At 37.9% G+C, this 22,612-nt stretch overlaps 1 protein-coding gene across 32 annotated transcripts in view; it reads right to left on the reverse strand.

Annotated features, from left to right (window-relative positions):
• Nucleotides 1-22,612, reverse strand: part of KCNMA1 (potassium calcium-activated channel subfamily M alpha 1) — a 936,156-nt gene that overhangs the window by 35,387 nt on the left and 878,157 nt on the right. For 21 of the 32 annotated variants that reach the window (XM_056819947.1, XM_056819943.1, XM_056819916.1 and 18 more), the window contains 3 exons: nt 10,428-10,541; nt 9,586-9,669; nt 4,735-4,865 (listed from right to left, as the gene is read on the reverse strand). In XM_056819947.1, coding sequence (XP_056675925.1) covers nt 4,735-4,865; nt 9,586-9,669; nt 10,428-10,541 — 329 coding nt within the window. The remainder of the gene's footprint in view (nt 1-4,734; nt 4,866-9,585; nt 9,670-10,427; nt 10,542-22,612) is intronic. The other 11 variants (XM_056820052.1, XM_056820124.1, XM_056819969.1 and 8 more) reach the window with 1 other exon arrangement.

A 22,612-nucleotide genomic window follows, 5' to 3' on the forward strand; every position in this document is an offset into this window, starting at 1 on the left:
CTAAGAGAGATGGTAAGGATTTTAAAGAAAAAAAATTATTCATTGAATGAAAGAATCAGAGATTGAAAGCTGAAAAGGGACCTAATAGATAATCTAGTCAAAAGTTCTCATCTTACAGCCAGAAAACTGAGTCTCTGAGAGATTTGTTGAAGGTAACAGCTTGAAAGAGCTGAGGTTTGGATATTGCACCCAGATCTCTTAACTCTAGGTCTTGCATTCTTTTTACTCCACTGTTAGGCATCATGCTAGGTATGGGGAGGTAGCAAGATATAATGGACATGGTTTGAGTTCAAATCCCACATAGAACATGACCATAAGTAAATGGCTAAATTTCTCTGAGTCTGTCTGCATTTATAAAATGAGAGTAATGATACCTTTTATACTTTACCTTGCATGGTTGACTTCAGGTTCATTTGACATGATATGTGTGTATATATATATATTTATGTATATTTATATTTGTTTATATAGTATTTCATAAACTTCAAATCACTATATAAATGTCAGTAATTAACTAGAGACACGGTATCAAGCCATAGATTTTATGAGAGAATATTGCTGGTTCATTATTTTTTTTCTTCCCCATCATCACACAGAGGGAACTCAGACTAGTTATTTAGGTTAAGAATTTGGTGAGACTTATAAACACAAGATGGCCAGTGACAAATGAGATCTGGGCACCTACGAGGGCATTTCCAGAACTGGATGAAGGAAGGTTCCCTCTTGCCCTCACCTTGGTTATGATAAAAGTTAGAGCTTATCTAAGAAAGGATCTTGACAGATGACATTTGGAAATAGTGTATGGTAGACTACAAGGGCAAGCTCTGGTCCTTTGGCCACTTTGCCCAGAAGCATGGATAAGCCATGGGTCAATATTACCTGAAAACCAGCTATAGTCTTCAGTGGGAAGGAGAGATAGTATTGTCAGCACGTTATCTAGCCCCAGTGATAAATTACTGGAAGCTTCTGTACAACTGCCCCGTGAACAGTACCCTGACTTCAGCTTGAAGAATGTATTTCCAAATTGTGATGCTCTACTCAGAGCTATCTAGGCATAAACATAATTATTCTCTCTCTCATGAGGTATTTGTGCTGTTGATTCGCACAGCACCATGACATGGTATCTGTAACATCCCTATCTGTTACTCTGGGAATGGCTGTGATGAATAGAAAGATTATTCCTTCCACAAATGAGGCAGTGAGCAGCAGGAGTTGAATTATGAGGGACAATATTCTGTGAGTGTTTAGACACCTGATTAAATGGCAGTTTGGAGAAGAGGGTGAGAAAAAATGGAGATCATCGACATTTAAATAGAATTGTGTTTCAGGCTTGTTTGTAAACGACTGCCTAGGCTGGAATGTGTTCTCTCTCAGGTTCCCATTGTGTGGAAGGCTCTCATTCATGTTGCATAATTTCCCTCCATTTCTTTCTTAGCTGTTTTTAATTACAACAACTCTCCTCAGTTCTTGACTAAACTCCCATCTCATCATAAAGAAAAGCAAGAAGGAAAAACCCAACAACCAACATTCCAAAAAATGAATGTAGCAATTTATAGCTTATGTGTTTTCTTTCCTGTTGTTTTTACTTTGTATTTTTTTCACTGGAAATCTAGCTGTCAGTTGAACCAAACACAGTTCTAAAACCTCATTTTGGCACTTCTGTGCTCCAAAAAACAAGAACTAGCCTCAAATATAATACCTGAATAGCATTTTGATGAGCAATATACAAATTAGCTAGCAGTGGGCAAATCAAGTTGGACCTATTTCTATTAGACTTATTCACTCTCTTTTTCTAAAAAGTGTCTCTTGAAGGATTTTGGTTGCCTTTTCTTCCAGCCCAGAAGAAGGAAGAAATACAATTCTCAGCGATATCATATCTGTAAAAGCCAATTGAGGACAGGAAAATGTGCAATGGAAGCATCCCCTAAAGGTTAGAGCACTGGACTTGGAATTGGGAAGACCAGAGTTCACAATCCTATTTCGGACGACCAGCTGTAGAATCTTTGGCAATTCAGTTAACCTTCCTGTATCTGACATTCCTCCTTTGTTAAATAAAGGTTTGGGATTAGATGGCCTCTAAGGCCCCTTCCAGCTCTAAATCTCTGATCTCTGATCTTTTACGAGTTAGACTGGCTTCCACGTTGTTGTATATTTTGATAACTGAATGCAATATAACTCATTTCCTTTGTAATCCTATGCATTTCATCTTACGTATTTCAAAACCTTATTCTGAGGAGGGATCAATAGGTTGCTAAAGGGAACCTTAAAAAAATTTAAAACTCATTCTACATAGAACTCTCTCATGGGGTAGAGAGGATGCTGAACTGCATTATTAGAGTGAATTTCCTGTTTTCCCTGGAGTTTCCTCTATTATCCTCTAAGTAAGGGAAGGAATTCCCTATGCCAATTAAGTCATAGGTTCAGTCCCTGTCCCCATCATGAAATACATTTTACATAGGTTTATCATCTTGACCAAGTACTAATACTAGGATAGTTGTAAACCACATTTTTTCATTCTCTCCCAAAGGCTCTGGCCATATATATAAGTTTGGAAACGGAAAATAGCCAGTCAAATGGCCCAATTTCAAAGACGTTTTGTAGCCTCATTCCCTCTGATGATGAAGAGGGGAATGTAGCTCAAATCCTTATGTCCTTATCATTATTATTACAAAAAACATGCATGAAGAGCACCAACACCATTATACACATTCCCATGAACCTCAGTATGAAAAGTTGAAGAGGATGTTACTGAACATCTGCAATCTATCTTTGGGACAGAATTATCTGAAAAAAAAAACACTATACTAAAGGAGAATACCTATATGAAGGCAATGTCTCCTTTTATAATTTTGCCTTTTTATTTTAATGGTGTGCTTTAAAGCTCTAAAGGAGGTTTGCCTATAAACATTTTAATTTTCCTGTAACATAAATGGTTTTTTGAAATGTTTCTAATTAGGATCAGGGGTAAAATGAGATTTCTAAAGGAATGAATTGCAGAAATCATTTTTAAACTAGAGGTGCAGTATATTAGACCTATTTAATAGAGCTTATCTTGAACTGTTTCTGCAGCCTCTCTCATTAATTCTGGCCTTTTTGGATCTGCATGAGCTAGGGCAGTGAGTTCTCTGCCATTGTCCCTGCAAGCCACCAGAGCAGGAAATGGAGGTCTTCAAGAGGAATAGACCTATAGGAAGCCTGGGAGAAGAGATATTAACAATCCAACTACCTCACAAGAGTTTTGTTATGTGTGTTTGTTTTTGAGTCCTTTGATGAAGGTACAAACTTCACACACTGGAAAATTAATGCAGAGAAATGGCATAGTGGCTTGACTGTTGAACTTGATGTCAGGAAAACACAAGATCAAATCTTGCACCAAACATTTACTAGATACATGACCCTCCGCAAGTCACTTAATGTATCTGAGACCAAAATTTCTCATCTGTAAAGTGAGGGAGTTGGACTTAATGGCCTCTGAGGTTCCTCTCAACTTTAATAGTATCATCTATTATCCTATGAAAAAGCTAAATACAATGAACAAAAAATTTAAACTGTGTAAATTTTATTTTAAAAGATAGATTTATTTTTGTTCTAAAACACTGAGGAACTTGATCATGTCTAAAAGAATTTTGTTTTGCAGAGGACCTTCTGTGATCTGTTTTGGTGAACTGATGAGAATTCATTACAATTAGTATATTTTTATAATACAATATATAGTGGCATATTCTCCTATGCAGGTTAAACATTTCCCCTCACAATGTGCAATTAATACTAGTAATTTTCTTAACATTTCATTTTTCTCTCTTTCTTTCTTTCTTTCTTTCTTTCTTTCTTTCTTTCTTTCTTTCTTTCTTTCTTTCTTTCTTTCTTTCTTTCTTTCTTTCTTTTTCCTTCCTTCCTTCCTTCCTTCCTTCCTTCCTTCCTTCCTTCCTTCCTTCCTTCCTTCCTTCCTTCCTTCCTTCCTTCCTTCCTTTCCTTCCTTCCTTCCTTCCTTTTTCTCTCCCCTTTTTATTATAACATTGAATAAATCCTTCCATGGCCTTATCTTCCAATGTATATATATGAAATGAAGGAGGGAGTTCCTTATTTACCAATTAATTTGTGTTTTTATCATAGCCATTGCAAAGATAAATTTTATTTTTCCTCATGCTCCATTTCTAACAAATTATGAATCAGTAATGATCAAAATGAAGTTTTAATGTATAATAACCTTTTTTTCATTCCAAAAATTCATAATAATACGCATCTGTTCTGACATTCTTTCCTTGTTTAATAAAAAAGGCAAATATGACTTTTCAAGCTATCGATGGTCTGACCAGATTGAAACCTTTGTTCTTCCATCCTTAAGTAAGAAAGCAAATACTCTGATTCTGAAGTGTATTGTGACATGCTAAAAGAAAAGATTCATTTAAAAGAATCATGAATTTCAAACAAGAAGGAACTGCTAACTCAAGCTTCCCCTTTTTACAGGCAGAATTTGAGCCTGAGAGTTTAAATGATTGAACTAAATGAGTAGTGAGATTCTCAGCATTTGAATTCTGTTCCTGAATCTCAATCCAGTACTCTTTTCACTGAACCATGATTATTTTATCCTTCAGTCTCCTTATAGAGTTTAGGATTTTCTTCTGCCTTCTCAGAGCCTCTCTCTTTTTATCTCTCTATGCTAACATTTCTGAGAAAAATCAGGCTAGGGTTCTTCACACAACAGGGGAGAAGGAACAGAATTTCCTCACTTACCGCACTCATGAGTGAGTCCAGGACACTAACAGCAAATGCTGTCCCACATGCAAATGGCTGTGTGAGATACAGTTCTGTATCAGGGTCATCATCATCGTCTTGGTCCAAAAACTGAACATTAGTATCATTCACTAGAAAAGTCATAAAATATCAGTTAGTGACCAGTGTCTAGCCTGGTGAGTTAAGTAAATAAGTAAAACCTGGTATTATAATGGCTTAGAGGCAAAAAGCAGTCTTTTTGGTGGCACTAGAAATAAAATCAAAATGGAAGGGAAAGTATGGATCCTGGAGTAGCAAGGTTGGGAATGAGGGAAAAAGGGAAGTTGTAGCTCATTGCTAGATGCTTATCAGTTATTCTTAGGTATGCCCCTTGGCTGGCATCATAGGGAATTGAAGAGTGATGATAATTTCCTCTGGGATGACTCTAGGATCAATGGCAAGAAGCAAACTCATAGGGATAACTTAGAAGTCATTTTCTTGGAGTGATTGACTTTTTGCTCTGGCAGATAGTGCCTTTCTATACAGAGAAATAAACTGGGATTTCTCACCTCTATCCAATACAAAGAGCTGGGACAGCCAAATGGTGGTGATTGACGAGTTCTTTGTTCACGCAGATTATTTTGATATATCATTGGTTGCCACAGTGGCTTACCCCTGCCTTAACACCGGCCCCCATGCTCTCAATGTAGCAGATGTTCATTCATCACCAAGTAGCTATTAACTACTGTGTGCCAGGAACTGTGCTACATACTAGAGATACAATGGGGAAAATGCAAGCTCCTGCCCTCCGGGAGTTTGCATTTTACTCAGAATTTGCTAAAAGCTTTCTGATAGTGATATCAATTCTAGGGCAAAAATCAAGGTGGGCAATATCAGTAGCAAATGCTATATTGCTCATCAATGAGGAAATACGCCACATTCCTAGACTACATGGGCGTAACCCAAGGTCTCCTTTTCTCGTCCCAAATGACTTACTCTCTTAGGTAATTCTCTTTCAATAGAACAGATGTGGTCAGTAAAGATTCTTTAGGCATGAGAGTAAAAGACTGATTGATCACGTCATAGAGATGTCTTTAACTTAGTAAAAATTGAATGACAAATTGATTTCAATTCCTAATTGGATTTCAGGAATTAGCAAATTAATATTTTTAGAATGTTTTATATGCATATGCATGAGTGTATATATCATATATATATATATATATATATATCACATATAAAACAGCTAGGTGGTGTGGTGGATAGAGTGCTGGGCTTGAAATCAAGAAGATTCATCTTCCTGATTTCAAATTTGGACTCAGACACTTACTAGCTGTGTGATCCTGGGCAAGTCAATTTATCCTGTTTGCCTCAGTTTCCTCATCTATAAAATGAGCTAAAGAGGCAAACTACTCCAGTATCTTTGCCAAGAAAACCCCAGATGAGTTCATGAAGAATCAGATAGACATGCCTGAAATGACTCAACAACAAAAACTATATATATATATATATATGTATACATATATATAGTTTTGTGTATATTTTTGTGTATTATACATACATGCATATGCATATACATTGTATGTGATTAAAATTCGGGCAGGTATAATACAACTGATTCCCTGAGAAATTATTGTGTAATAATTTTCAGAAGTGAGTTGATGAAGATTTTAGATTCCTTCCTAACCTCACCAGAACCTCACTCATCTTTCTTCTTGAGATTTTTTTATCCCTCCACTACTGTACCCAAAACTTTTTCCATAAAAAATTTATCTTGAGTCTTTTCTATTGGGGGTAGAAGAAAGAAAAAAATAGAGATTGGGAGAAGGACGAGAGCGTAGAGTTAACTTTTAAAGATTCCATCTTGTTTTTCTAGAGTAAGATGCAGAGAAGTACAATATACCTGGATCCTTCCAATTTCATTCTGACTACTTTTTCCTGGTCCCCATCATTAATCTAGTAGTTTCAATGTTATTTCTGTCATAATTTTTCAACTTTATATTTGGTCTAGCATTCTGACCTCTTATTCATTGCATTGGGTATTTAAGATCTATAGTTTCACAAAAATGTCCCAGAGCTCATTTTAGTGGAACTTTATCCTTTCTCCACCTCAATCCACTTGACCCATGAGTTGTGATAGGCTATTGCCAGTTCTTGTTAATTACAGTGGACCACATTGTAAATTAGTAAATAACCTAATAATGGATGGGTGCAGCTTTAACTAACAATTTTTTCCCTCAAATCAAGTGAGAGAAAATGTACTCTCAAATCACCTTGAAATTCAGTTGAGGTTAAGGGAAAGATCCTAGTGGCCAGTGATGGGGAGACAGAGACCTTGAGGACCACTCTGAAACCTCTGATGGGGAAATGAGGCATGCTAAAAGAGGGAGGAGCTCACCTCAAGTGTGGCTACTAGAGGAAGTAAGCATTTCATTTGCCAAGGTCCTCTTTTAATGATTTGTATGCTAAACTCAGCTGTTTTAATATGTTGTATCCTAGGAAAAAGTTCCAGTCACCTTGCTCTGGTTATGGCTCCATTGAGGAGAAAACATGCTTCTGGCTAAAAAAAAAAATTTATAACCTATTTTGACAAATAAAATTCAATTTTGTTCATAATAACAGTTCACATGAATAAATTTAATAAAAGGAATATCATCTTTTGAAAATGGTTACCCCGAATGATTATTGGTTATTACATATTTGCCTAGAAAATAGGCAGGAAGTCACTGTTGGGTCTCAAGGAGAAGGAAACATTGAATTTATAGAGAGAAATCATTAATTGAGATGAATAGTCTATGGCTGACTCTTCTCTTATGGCATGTTGGAATATTTAAGCCATAAATAGATGTCTTAGAAAAGCCACAAAGGACTGGGTAAACTCTAATTAAAACTCTATACCCAGCTCAACAATTTGAAGGGATATAGAAAAAAGTTGAGATTGGGGAATTATCAGAGGAGAGATTTGAGGACTTTTAAAGATTTGAAAAACAGAATTAAAAAAAAGCTAAAAGAGTATCCTTAGCACATACTGGGCAATTTATAAATATTTCATTGGTTTGGGAGCCATAATTTTATGAATAGAAGGCTGAAGGGAGATGAACTAATAAATTTCAAATACATAAAGCATGATGACAGAAAAATGGAAACTATCTTCTCTCCCTTTCTTCTGAAGATGACAGAGATGGTATGGGCACTTGGCATCGAGTCAGGACACCTGTGTCCAAGTCTTGTGTCTCTCACTCATTAAATATGAAACCTTCAGTGGGTCTTTAAACCACTCTAGCTCAGTTTTGGCATCTGTTGAATGGGGATAAGACTATGTGGGCTACCTATCCCAAAGGCTTGCCATGAAAATCGAATGAGATAATGGCTATGAAAGTACACTGTAAAGTGTTAAGATTTCTGTTCACCTTCTAGAAATGTCAGATTTCATTAGGGCTAAAACAAGGAGAAATGGACTTCAACACTAGCACATGAGATGTTGCAGATAGAAAGATTAATTACTCATCATGACGCCTGAGAAACACTGTTGTTACAGGTGGAGGGGGGTAGACTAATCTTGAATTAGGAGATATTTAGAGATGTGGCTAGAAGAGCCCCTTTCCTCACCTGGAAGTCTTTCCCCTAAGACAGGGGCTTGGACTGCATGGCCTTTTGAGGCTTAACAGCCCTGAAATGGTGTGACAGACAAGTCAAAGCCTGAAGCTCTCAGGAAAATGCAGTAAATATTGGACGCCGTCTATCCCGCAGTTGCAGACACAGAACAGAGATACTTTACTTTTGACCTGAGAGAGCTTCGTCCTGATAAATAGTCACATCTACAATAATGCAGTGCTGAATGGCTGACAATTTATTCCTCGGCTTCTGGACATCTTACAAGCAAGATTACTGTGTTAAAAGCTCTCTTGTTCTGAAATATATTGGGGACCAAGAAAATGGATTGTGAGTTTCATTTACCATTTGGAGGAGGTGCTTTCCCAAGCACTTTTACTGACTCCATCTGTCTGGCTTGTAAGACCAATCCCCCATTCTGACACCTACTGTTACTCATCTGGCTCCATAGTGTCATTGACCAAGTCACGGTGACTCATATAGGAAACTGACAAATTTAGTTGTGGCTTCACACCTTTATCTTCCTGAGGAGGCTCTATTCTGACTTGTCCAGAAAGGCCTCTGGACCAGAGGGGGTCAGAGCATGGGGGCCGGGCTCCACCATGGTGGCTGGTTAATTGAACACTTTTGGACCTCTCTCATAATTTTGCTTTAGGAAGAAGAAGTATCCCCAACGCTGGACTGCCTTGATAGCCTCCAAAGCTGGACTTCTGAGACAAGTCCTAGCAAAAGAGGCGAATCAAGTCAGAATAAAGGAAAATAAACAGCTGGAGGGAAGGCACAATCTTAGGTTTTTGTATTTTGAAATTTTTATATTTCTTCTTTGACTTCCTACAAGAGCTGTGAAGATATGTCAGTCAAGTTGACAGAGAGATGGAAGAAGAAAATAAAAGAGAAAAGGGTGGGGGTAGAGGAGGGAGAAGGGAGGGCAGGGAGATGTGCTAGGGAAGAAAAAAAAAAGGCCCAGGCCAAAGAAAATGAATTGGTGTGAAGATGCTATGGAAACAGCTGCCAGGTCAGCCGGGTGTGATCAAAGGTTTACGGATGCTGAGTGGGGAAGAAAAAAAAAGGAAAATCATTAAGAAAGGCCAGAGCAAGACAGTTGATTCCAACCAGAGCCGCAAATAAAACACATTCAAAGCAGCGCCATGAGGGTAGCCTCTCTGTTACAGCCAGAGAAAGAAAGAACAAGCTGATGAGGGCTGGAGCACCAAGGATAGAACAAAAGACACCGACGTGAAGGCAAACGGTACTTCTTACCCAGTTCGGTTATCATGAGAATGTGCGTCCCACTGTTTTTTTCCTGATTGATTGAAACCAAAGGCAGAAGTTTGCCAGGCTTCGCTAATAGGGTATAGCAATTTAGGGTGGGGGAGGAGAGGGGAAAAAGAAAATATAGAGACAGAAAAAAAGTGAGGGAGTCAGAGAGATAAAGTACATAGGACAAAGGAGCCCCTGTTGTATTTGCAATGGGGGACAGGGTAGGGGAGCGCCTTAATGGTTTTGCTCGTTTGCCTTTGGCCACCCAGAACTCAGTAGTAGTTCATTTAAATGATGCCACAATCAGTAGTCCAAGGTCTTTTCCCTTAAAATGCTAGAGTCCAGCAGGCAACAGTGGCATGAAATTTAGCCTTTGTTTGTGTGGAGGGATTAAATTGGAGTCGATTTTCATTAGGAATGAGTCCGATTCTCCAACCCACCCAGTTTCAATGGCTGGATTATCTTCAATTTCATATAAGGGTGGGAGACTTCACCTCATTACTTCATTGCTATGACACCCAGAAGAGACACTCCCTCATGACTGAGGCTAGAAAATGGGGGAGATTTCATTGCTAAAAATCCTCTCCAGCTGCACTTTCAGGAGCTGATCCCCAAAGGAAGGAAGCAGGAATCAAATCCTTTTTGAAAATCAACGTTTTCTCAGCCTTCCACCACTTCACCCAGTCCCCATTGGTCAAAACAGCTTTCTTGTGTATTCACACTAACTGTTGATACTCACCCTGGGCTGCTTCCCCCCAAAGAGAGAAGGCATGGAAGTGGGCAGATCTCCTTCTAACCCCCTTGGCAAAGGAAGAAAATGGGTTGTAAATTCACCTCCTTACCTAGCTCAGTGATCATGGGGAGGCTGACCCCAGATGTGAGGGAATGTGATGGCTGATGCAAGTGGACTGGACTGTTGTCTGGAGATAATCTGTCCATTCCTGGTGGTGTGAACCCTGGAAGATGGGTAATAGGGGAGCATTAGTTTGAATTTAGAGCCCAGTGAAAACCTAAGCAAAGGTATGTAATGGATTATTACAGGTAGCTATAAATGTGAGTGATAAAAAGAAAGTACATCCAGGGTATCCTCAGGAACAATTTTTATAGGATGAAGACAAACAAATTTTAACTGACTTCTGAAACAATTCCAGATACAAATGACTTCTGAAATGGCTTCATGGAAAACTATCAAACCAATTGATTACCCTAAGTCAAGTCCATCAGTGTAATTGCCTGGAAATGCTAACAAAAAGCTCATAGTGTTGATTAAAATGTAATAAAACAAACATTTTCCTAAGCTTGTGAAAGACAAGGTGGCCCAGTGAATAGAGCACAGAACTTGGAATCAAGAAGACACATCTTTATGAGTTCAAATCTGGCCTCAGATACTCACTTGTTGTGTGACCCTAGGCAAGTCACTTAACTTCCTCCCCTGGAAAATGAGCTGGAGAAGGAAATGGCAAACCAGTCCAGTACCTTTACCAAGAAAACCCTGAAATGGCATTGTGAAGAGTTGGACACAAGTGAAATGACTAAACAACAATGACAAGGCATGTGAAATATATAATCTAAAAGAATTCTGGAGTTAGGATGTCATGGATCTCTTCTATAATATTCTAAGAACTGGCCATCTAGGCTCTGCTTAGGGACTTCCAGTGATGTAAAGCTCATTACCTCATGAAGTAGTCTGTTCCCATTTTGAACAGTTCTAATAGATAGGGAACCTTTCTTCATCCAATATGTAGCAGAAAATTGTCTTATAATTTCCATCTACTTATCCTGGTTTATCTTTGGGATCATGCAAATTACAATCCCTCTTCAACATGAAAATCATTTATATATTTAAACTTGGCTATATTTCCTCCAAGTCAACTCATCTCCAGGCTAGTATCCTTAGTTATTTTGACCAATGCACATTTAATGCAATTTCAAATCTTCTCATCATTCTAGTTGGATTTCTTTGAACATTCTTCAGTTTGTCAAAAATGCTTCTTAAAATATTACATCAGTACTCAAGACCAGGCTAAAGTACATTGTCTTTGTTCCCTAGACTTCCTTTCTATTTCTGAAGCCTAAGACATACATTATTAATTTTTAAAATGAACATTATCTAATATTTAGTCTACTATTTGATCCTTTTGAGATGTTTTTGGATTCTGATTCTGTCATCCAAGATGATTCTTGGACATCAGAATGTCAACTGAAAGAATAACATTCATGAGATATTGTTGAGTCAGCAAGATAGATCATCAACCATAAATTTATTTTTTTTGAACCCTTACCTTCCATCTTGGAATCAAGACTGTGTATTGGTTCCAAGGCAGAAGAGTGGTAAGGACTAGGCAATGGGGGCTAAGTGACTTGCCCAGGGTTGCACACCTGGGAAGTGTCTGAGGCCAGATTTGAACCTAGGACCTCCTGTCTCTAGGCCTGGCTCTCAATCCACTAAGCTACCCAGCTGCCCCCCCATAAATTTATTTTTGACATTGGCCCTCTATTTACATTCCAAGAACAAACTTGAGGCTAATTGTTCCTTTTATATTCTTCCCCTAGTACCTTTTTTCTTTCCATTTCTTCTCTTCCTCTACTCCCTCCATTCCTTATTTGCTCCTTATCTTCCTTTCCTCTCATTTTCCTTTTCCTCTTCCTCCTATCTATTCTTCATTCCTTCCTCCTAATTTATTTTCTTTTTTATTTATTCTTAGTGTTCTCCTTTTTCCCTTCCCTTCTTCCCCCATACTCTTCCTTACTCTATTTTCTTTCTTTCTTTTTCCATTTTTATTAATCATGTTGACTGTCCTAGAGGGTACTAAATAGGGACTGATGATCAATTTTGATACCCAAAACTATAGTGAACTCTTAAACTTACATACTAGCCTTGCTGGTGGATTTGTGGGCATAACCAATCTGGAAAGCAGTCAGTTGAGTTCCGTTTTTTAAATTTCTTGGTAGTTGGAAATATAGGTCTCAGTCATTAGTACTGTGTATATATGTATGTATCAAAATAAGTTAGAGCTTTGTGAAATGTATGTATATAAGAAAAGTCAGAAAACCTTCAGGCTAAATGACCATTTCATGTGACATTGATAATTTCTTAGAGTAAGTACTAAGCAAGGCTGGAACAATTTTCATTCAGCTGAAATTAATTTTACTGAGGGCAGCATATGGTAAATGTTACTGTTAGCTTAATTCAGCAATTGCTGATTTGCTCCCATTCACAGAGAGGGCAGGTATGATGGCAGGGTTTGCATCAACTTTGTGTATCCCCACCCCCCCCACCTCCCATCACCACCTATCTCCAAATCAGATTGCTGCATAAAATAACTGGTAAACTAGATGCTTTGAAATGAGAGGTCACTTGCTATTTTCCCAGATGCCCGGGACAAAAAACTAAACAGCAAGAATAAGCTGCCCCCAGATAAATCAACTTCAAATAAACCCAGAAGGTTGTTTTAATCATCAGCTCCCTGCTTGGAAAGCCAAATTGTCTTTCCAAGGTGACATAATGAGATAAAGAGGAGGTTGGCCTTTTAGATTTCTGGAGCTTTATGGAAATAATAGTGTCCCAGGACTAGAACAGATCAGAGAGACTGAGTCCAGTCTCTTCATGTTTCAAATGAAGAAACTGAGGCTAGAGGAAAGAATTTCTAGGGTTGCTGTATTGCATTTTGTTTTTATAGTAAAAACACATGGCCTGAAATAAACAATCAGGATAACAATAATATTATCATATATATATACACATTATAGAAATAATATAGGTAAAACAAAAACACTAATAAAATAGCTAATATTTAATTTGCACTTTAAGATTTATGAAGTTTCATGCCCACATTCACACAGCTAATAAGTGTATTTCGAAATCAGGATTTCTAGATTCAAGTTCAGCATTCTATGCTCTACACCACAAAAACGGAAAGATCTTACTTTTTCTTTCTTCTAGGCACAACTTTCTTTCACACTTCCACAGGGGAGGAGAAGAAAGTCCTTGGGTTTGCTTAACTTTCTTTTCTTGAATGTACCCCACTTTTACTATTTGCCTGAATGTCTTTTGAGCATTCTCTTTCTGAAAGGCAGTGTGGCATCTCTATTGAGGAAACGAGTGAGAGCTTTAGTGTCCATCTTTCTAGGCTCCAGGAAAACACACGTTTTCAGCCAACTGTATAATCCAGAACACGGATTTAAAATGCTCTCTGTTTTCCTCCTCCGGAAAAGTGAAGGGAAAACCTAAACTGTTTTCATCAAAAGTTTCATTCAAAGGCATGAAAAACTACCAGTGACAGCCATGCGGATTCAGTGAATATGACATTTTTGAATTTCTTCAACTTGACAAGTAAACACCTTAAATCGGTAATGCTATATGCATAATACATGGCCTGTATTTTGACAGCCATCATGGAATGCTGACTGGAGAAAATACAGGTTTGTACATCAAGGAATAGCATCCATAAAGCAGGGAGAAATTCAGGTCACAGGATATTAGGAAAACTGTATTTCATTACAGAACCTGGAACAAACTAAGCCAATGCTTTTATTTTATCTTATTTAAAGACTCCATTTTCAGCCGTGAAAAGACTTGATTCTTTTGCATGAAACGTTTATTTGGAAATGACATGCCCAACTTCTACTTTGACTTCATTTTCCTTTCATATTCCATTTCCCCTCATTCCATTAGCACTCAACTGTCAAACTGGGAGGTGGCCCATTGCAAGTCCCTTTCTCCTCAGCCTCACCTTGAGCTCAGGAGTGGGGAGATGGTACACGTGACTTGAAAAATCCATCAATATTTCTGTAGTCCTGTGATCTCACCATCATGCGTATTCCTTCTCCCAGTGATTACCATGACCCACATATGCCTCTTTATTTTGGGTGGTCCTTAGCATAAACACTTCACAGATGGTCCATCAAACATGTAAAAACTCTTCTCTAATATCTTGTTATTTTGCAAGGGATATATGGACAATATACATATGTAAACTTTTGCCTTCAGTGAATGACTGATCCACCTTCTTTTCCATTTCTATATGGATGAAAGCTTTTATCATCATTTCTTCCTCAAAAGTCACCATTAGTAATAGTCTGAAGCCTACTAGCACTTGCCATTGTCTTTTCTACTCCCTGCAATTTTAATCCTTTCTGTTTTGCCATGTCTCATGATTTACCTCCACAGAACATCACCAAGAGAAGAGGGACTTTTTGGAGGGAAGGATCATGAGAATCACTGAAACTTCTACAAAATTCTCAAAATATATTCTAGTACATTCTCATCTTACTCATTTCCGAACCAAATTCATTGTCCAACTACAGTGTTGGACCAATTGCCTTGGCTGCCATCCAACAATATGTCATAATCTTGGCAGTATTAATTCTTCTGCTAATTTTTTTGTTTGTTTGTCTCTTCCTGTGTGGTCTCTTGGGGTGATCCTTTTTGCACAGCAATGAATTTTCTTGAAGAGGTTTGAAAGAACTCATCAATAAGTATACTAGCATTTACAATCATGAACAACTGGAGGGGAGGATGGGAATTTTCCCATTTGGATTTTCTTCCAAAATAGCCTTTATTATCATGGTGAACATTTTTTCTTTCATGAATACATGCCTCTTTTATGCCTTCCTTGATAATAATAATCAAATAATTGTGGAACGTAATTATTTCTGTGGTTCCATCTTCTCAGGATTATTGTATTGGCTATTCATGTGGCTGGAATTTGCTCTGTGGAAGGGGGGAGACTTTAAAGCTTTTTTTTATTCTATGAAGTTGTGTGTGTATACATGTATCTGTGTGTTCTGGAACTAATGAACAAATGAATCAATTAAGAAAAATCATAAAAGGATAGCATATTTTCTATATCTCTCAGCAAAATATTTGGATGTGAAAATGTGGTATAGAAAATATTTGAGAAAACCTGTTTATTCTTTTTTCATAACTTTTTTTCAGCAATGCCCTCCCTATATCCATAGACAATTAATAAAAAAATACAGAGAAGAAAAAGTAAACATGTCAAATGGCAGTTGCTGAAGTCTTGTTCTGGTAATAGTGCCATCTTTAATCTTTTCTATTCTTTTAGAATATGGTCCTCCAAGTCATCTTGAAAAGCAGTTCCTGAATGCCTTTATAATGTTTCTTCCTCTAGTACAAATTTCCTGAGTGTATTTGGTCAAGTCAAACCATTGTCCCGCAATTCATTTTTATAGTGTGGTTTCCATTTTTATATACATATACATGTGTGCATAGGTGAATGTGTGCATGTGTGTGAATTATATGTCACTTCCAGTACTGAAGTATTGGAGTACAAATGTAATGATTCTTGTTTAATAAAAAAAAACCCTCCTTAATCTTATTTCTTTTTAAATCTTGAATTAAAAACCTTAATAATGACTCTAGAGAAAAGACCTAAAGTCAGAACTTAACTTTACCATATTCTCACTATAATTTCACACACACTTCATCCTCCTCCCCAAGTTTCTGATTCACTATCTGGAAAATGGAAATAATCATATTTGTTTTCTCTACTCAATAAGGTTTTTAAGTACATCAAACAAAATAACACTGGAAATACTCTCTAATGGTCACAAAATAAAATATAGATAGTTATTATTATAATTTCAGTGTTTTCTCCTTATCCCTCTCCCCCAAACCTCAGGCAATACATATTTACTTTCTGAAAATGAGTAGGATTTCATTTTAATCCCTACTTTTGGGATGATAAATGAGACCTTAGAAATAACACCTTAGAAGAAGGCAGCAGTTCTCAAACTGTGGGTTAGACCCCAGTGGGGGTGGAATGACCAAAACACAGGGGTCACCTAAAGCCTTCGGAAAATACATATTTCCAATGGCTTTAGCCGCTGAGAAATCATGCTACCTTACAGCAAGATCTCGGAAAGAACGGGGACCCTGCTGCCCGCACATTGTACTAATATTAGTTACCTATCAGCAGCCCTCCCCCTATGAGGGGTGATGGATTTACCCTGTTTCCTGGAGACTAGACTCAACCAGAGACCCAGAGAGAGCACCTGGCTGGCTCCAGAGGGGTTAAGAATGAGTCGTGGAGTGGATAACTCCTGGAGTGGATAATGGAGCCAAATAACCCCAGCAAAGTGAAGCCTCAGCTTGAGCTGGAGGGAGATGACAGGAAGAAGAAGGCAGCATCTGCAGACCCCCTCCCCAGGCAGGACTTACCTCCCACCCCAGTGCTCAGACTGCCTCCTGATGGATTAATATTTTTCAACATATAATTAAATATTGTTTTTGTGATTAACCACTAGAATACATAATGAATGTCAGGTATTTATATTCCAAATCATAACTGTAGCAAAAATTACAGTTTTGAAGTAGTCACCAAAATAATTTTTTGGTTGGGAATCACTGCAACATGAAGAACTGTATTGCAGGGTCACGGCATTAGAAAGGTTGAGAACCACTGTTCCAAGGTATCCTAATGTGGGATTATATTCAGAAATAGGAGGTCTGCCCCACATTTCTGAATTAATTTCTATTCTTTCAATTGTAAGTTTGGGGGTAATGGGAGTCCAATCTCTGAATAAATGCTGTAATGCCAATTGGCATTATCTATCTATTCATTACTACCACAGTTGGAAAAAGTGCATATCTGAGCTCTTCCGTATATGTTTGCAAAAGTGGGTGAAATTTGTCTTTGACATTTAATCCCTACCACTGAAAATAACATTCTACCTCTTTGGGTCTATAACTCAAACCTACGAAATCCTGAGAATGCTAAGCAACATACAATACAAAATGAAACTTGGATCAGAGTTTCCCCAACTGCCAGCAGAAGCTGAAGGTGTTGGTGAAGGTGTGGAAGTTAAAGGTAGTTACCCTCATCTTCCTTTCTCTTCCTTTCTGCTTGCCACCTCCCTGCCAGCTTCCTGGTCAGACTCCTGAGTTTCCTGCAATGGTAGACAGCCGAAATTCTTACCATGGCTCTCAGCTCAGTGGGTGGAAGAGGCATGTTGGTGATTGAGCTTCCCTTTCCTCTGAAGGCTTCTTATCTGCACTATTGATAGACTGGGTTAAGACTGCAGAGGTGGATGTGTCCTGAGTCCAAAACCTCCAGAGGTAAAGACCCAATATGGAGAAGTGGTGGCTGAAGGCTGGGACCAGGCTGCCCTCCTCTCTGTGCCTCTCCTCCAGTTTCCTCCCTGTTTGACTGTGATCAGAGCCCTGAGCCTCAGGCAGTTGTGGCAGCAAGGCAATTCCTGTGGGTTGGAGTCCTTGTCCTGTGTAAACCTTAAAATTTCTTAGACTTATAAATGTTGGAAATTTCACCATTGGGAAATTTCATACTTGAAAAATTTCCTACTGATAGTCTATTGGAATGCGAACCCCGTTGGCATGGGAGGGTCCTTCTCCTCCCTACTTAAGATTACTTTAGGACAGAAACCTTTTGCTGAACAATGGAAAGGGCTTTGACCTATGCTTAAGCATAGAACAGGAAGTTCTTTGAGTCATGATTGATTTTAGAATTGATACAATCTTCACCCTACTCAGTCCTAACAGGATTTAGGAAGGGCTGCAGCATTGATCAAAATTTAATTATTTGAGAATATGACCTTCAACAGACATGTGCAAAGGGGCAGACCTCTGGGCAGTCTTGGGTTAAGCTAGAGCCACCATTGACACAGGCAAGACATGGACAGTGATTGGTAGATGTGAGAACTGAGGGGAGGGAACTTGGATGGTTTCCTTAAAGATAGCGGGGTCTGAGGGCTGAGAGGTGGTTGGAGAGGTTTTGCTCTGAGAGGCTGTGCTCTGAGAAGCTTGCTCTGAAGGAAGCTGGAGGTGGAGGCCCCTGAGACTGTTTCTCCATTTTGGTCACGTGAGTGATAGGGACTGATCTCTTTTCTTGCCTCAGCTATCTAAGGGCTTGGGCCTTTTGGCCCAGCCTAAACAGAGGGGGTATTTAAGCCCTATTCCCTTCTCTCCCTTTTCTCTCTCTCTCTCCAATACCTTTCTTCCTCCTGTTTGTAATTAAACTCCATAAAAGGTTGACTGCTGACTTGAGTTTTCATTAAGGAATTACATAGCTGAATTCCTTGGTGACCTTAAATTAATGTATATATCAGTCTTTTAAAGTGATTTCCTTGTCACACCTGAGATTCTAGGGACCACTGTGGTCTCAGTGCAGTAGGTGGGAGAGGGGGCCCTGGGACCTTTCTTCTTTCTTTTCCTTAAACCTGAGAATTCTTCTGGTAGTTCTAATGTAATATCACCATCCTGCATATATGTTATTGTAGCTCTTAATTTGCACAACAGATCTTTCCATAATAAATTCATATGGGAGTTAGCCAATAGAAGAATGAAGGTTCCATGGATAAAGGTCCTGCAGACACTATTTGTGGTGAAAGCTTTTGAACTTCCAAAGGAATTCCAGATACTTCAAGAACATTAATAGAGGCGATAGATTTACAATTAGGAACAGGTGTACTCATTAGTGCAGATATTGATGCCCTAGTATCTAGAAGACAATCATATAGCATATTTCCTACTTTAAATGTTACATATGGTTCAGTGCTATCTGGAGGAGAATGGACTGGTATTTTGCTGGTGTAATTATATCTGTGTCTGGAAAATCAAATATTTCCATCTTTGATTCCAGAGTCCTTTCCCCCATGTTAAACCATCATAACAGACCATGGGCACCTCTCTGAGATTCCTCTTGTTGAAGAGGATATACATCTTGGTTATTGCCATTAATGCCCCATTAATGATATATGGTAGCAATTCATTTGCATCAATTTGGTTATTGTTTTTATCATTCCCATAGTTTCCATAATTGTTATTCTTAAGATTGTTCCTGTTATTATTGTTATTGTTTCTGAAATAGTTGTTGTTCCTATAGTTGTCATTCCTAATGTTCTCACCATTATTCCTAAAATTATTAATATTTTATTCTAGCATCTACAATTTATTATTAGGTGTCCCCCTTTTCCTCACAAATAACATGTTGGTCTTTGGTTTGTATATTCTCTGTAGTTTGTATATTCTTATACCAGAGCCATAGCTAACCTAAAATTTGCATCTCCTTTTTCAAATTTATCAAATTTTCCTTTTAATGCTTTTATCTCCTTTCTTAATGCATCCACCAGATCACTATCATCTGCATCTTTCATATCATTATGTCCATTACAAACATATACCGCCAGTCTCCCTAGTTCATCCAGACCCACATTCATCCAATTACGACAACTGGTTTTCAAATAGTCCTTAACCACCTTGCAACAATTCTTTACAAAATATCTTCTCAGTGGTCTAATATCTCTCTCTATAGTTAGGTCTAAATCTATGTATCTTCCTCCTAGTTCTATCAGTAGGTCCATAAATTTTGAAAGATTTTCACCCATTTCTTGTTTTAACTTTTCAAATTTAGTCCGTGTTCCTGGTTTATTTGAACTTACTCTCATGAAACTTAGCACTGCTTCCTTAGTTTGGATTAATCTTGCATATTCCTTGGGAACATTAATGTCCCACTGAGGGTCAATTTCAGGTCAGTAAACCATGCCCATTCTCCAATCCACATAAATTATAACCCTAAACACTATCTTTTCCCCTCTTAGTTAATAGTTTAATGGGTATTTGAAATCAATTCAGGTTGTATAAAATTGTCTGCAAATCATTTCTATCTTTTTTTTATAACTACTATGGACTCCTCCTCAAATTAAGGGGTTCTCCTCTTAAATCCCTTGCTATCCTGAGGGGTAAATGGTCGGTGATACCTAATAGTTACTAACTCTTTTTTTGGATTGAAAGTTGGCACTTCTCTTAATGGGAGTAGGCTATTATCATCTCTCCCTTCTTGTTTTTAGGTTTAGTTGTCTTGGTAGAGCGAGTAGCTGCCTTGATAGAAGTAGTAGGAGATGCAGTAGGAGAGGCAGTTTTGATAAACTGAACTATAATTTTGTTTTGTTTGGAGATAGTTTTAGTCAACTGTGAGATGAAACTTTCCAGATATGTAAGTCTAGTTTCAGTTTTGTTATTGTTTAGCTGTTTATTTTTCTTAGCTAAAATTTTACCAACTCTTAGATACAGTTGGTAACCCTGGATCAATCCCAACAAAAGAAAAAATTCAAAGAATGGCAGTAACCGTAATATATCTAAAACTGTGAGATGTAATATCTCACTAAAGGTTCCCAGTAGAGGGAGCTTTTTGAGATATGATGGAACTTCCTCCTGCACTAACTGCACCATGAACTCTAGCACCATGGTTACTTCTATATTTCCTTGCCCAGTATTGATCAGAATCAGAAGATCAATAGATTAATCAAATGCCTGTGGTTCACCAATCTGTAAATGGTTAAAAAGTTTTGATAGGAGTTTGATACAAGTACGGAATATTGTTAAAAGGAGGTTTCTTAATCTTACACTGTCTCTTTAAGAACAGAATTTATAAGGAAGGAAGGAGTTGAAAGTTGGGAAATGGTGGAGGATAGTAAAGTGGGGATATATAACACACTTTACAAAGTAGTGTTGCCTTTGAATTTAAATTATTTGAATGTATGAATATCTAAGGGACTCTGGACTGGCAAAGGCTAAGTGGCTCCTACCTCCAGCTATAACATTTTGTTATTGCCATAGCTACTTTTTAGTCCCTCCATTACTTTCCACAACTCTGGAAACTGGGTATAAAAACTGGGGATGCTTTCCATTTTTATCCTGCCTCTATGAGGACTGTCAGGGACGGGTCTAAAGATTACCAACTTCCTATAGGTTCTGCAAGACAAGTGTTCTTCAGTTTCAAATTTCTACAGCTCATCTTTCAACTACCTCCTTCCTTATAAATTCTGCTCTTAAAGAGACAGTATAAGATTACGAAACCTCCTTTTAACAATATTCCATACTTGTATCAAACTCCTATCAAAACTTTTTAATGTCTTCTGGGCCTAATAATTGGGTGGGATGATAGTGAGCACATCAGAATAACCAATATTAGAAGTGATCTTCAAAGACAAGTCCTTCTTACCCAGAGCCCTCAACCAGGCTCAAATTCTACCTCCTACACGATTAAGACATTACCATTCCTTCTCTGAAGTGTGTGAAGATAGGATTAACTCTATTACATGATATCTCCACTAATTATGCCATTATTTTTCTTAGTGGTGCTACAATATTCAATTGCCAGAACCTATTGATTCTACCATCAAAAAAATCTTTTACATCTTCCAATTTAGGTAAAAGCAAGTGATCATCCTTTCCATGGGAAGTATTCTTATCCTTAAAGGTATTCATCCATCTGTTTTTTTTCAATCACTTTACATTCCTTCTTTAGGTGTTTCCATTACTTTCCTCTAGATTCCTTTCCACTATTAGTGGCCATACCTCAGCATACTCTGAGCTGAGTCATCCAAGTCTTGGGGTTTGGATTGCCCATTAAAACATCAACAGCTAGCTGAGGCTTTCATTTCTAAATAGAGAGATTGTTTTGAAGGCTGGTAGAACTGGGTCTCTGACAGTTAGGATAGTTGGGTTCGTAATTCAAACTAAGTCCTTTAGTGAGAATAGAAAAAGATGCAGTGACAATTCAGTAGCTATATAAAAACAAACAACCCCCCCAAAAAAAACCTAACCCCTTTTAACTTTCCTCATAAAAAGAATGAGCATGAATAAAGTATCTAACTTAACACTAGCCTTCAATCAGTATCAATTCGCAAAACATTTTTAAGTTTCTACTGTATGTAAAACATCTGTATTGGGCTCTAGGGAGAATGAAAAGAGAAGTCATGGCTTTGCCTTTGAGAAGTCTATAATTTGATTAAGTAGACAATTTTACCCACAATGAATACTGTTGTTCATCCTTCTTTTCAAAGAGGACTAGTGATATCATGAGGTGATGCTGTGACTTGCTTACGAATTGGATTTAAGCGAGGCAGAGCTATACAAAGTCATCAGCCTCACTCCCTCTTCCAGAATCAATGAAGTCCAGTGGCAAGACAAAAGTCAAGATGACTAGCAATGGCCTAGTGTGCAGTGGATGACCTCAGTGCCTGATGGCTGACCAAGCTTTAAGTG

This window comes from Monodelphis domestica, chromosome 1 (assembly GCF_027887165.1).
Source record: "Monodelphis domestica isolate mMonDom1 chromosome 1, mMonDom1.pri, whole genome shotgun sequence".
In the NCBI taxonomy this organism is placed as follows: Eukaryota; Metazoa; Chordata; class Mammalia; order Didelphimorphia; family Didelphidae; genus Monodelphis; species Monodelphis domestica.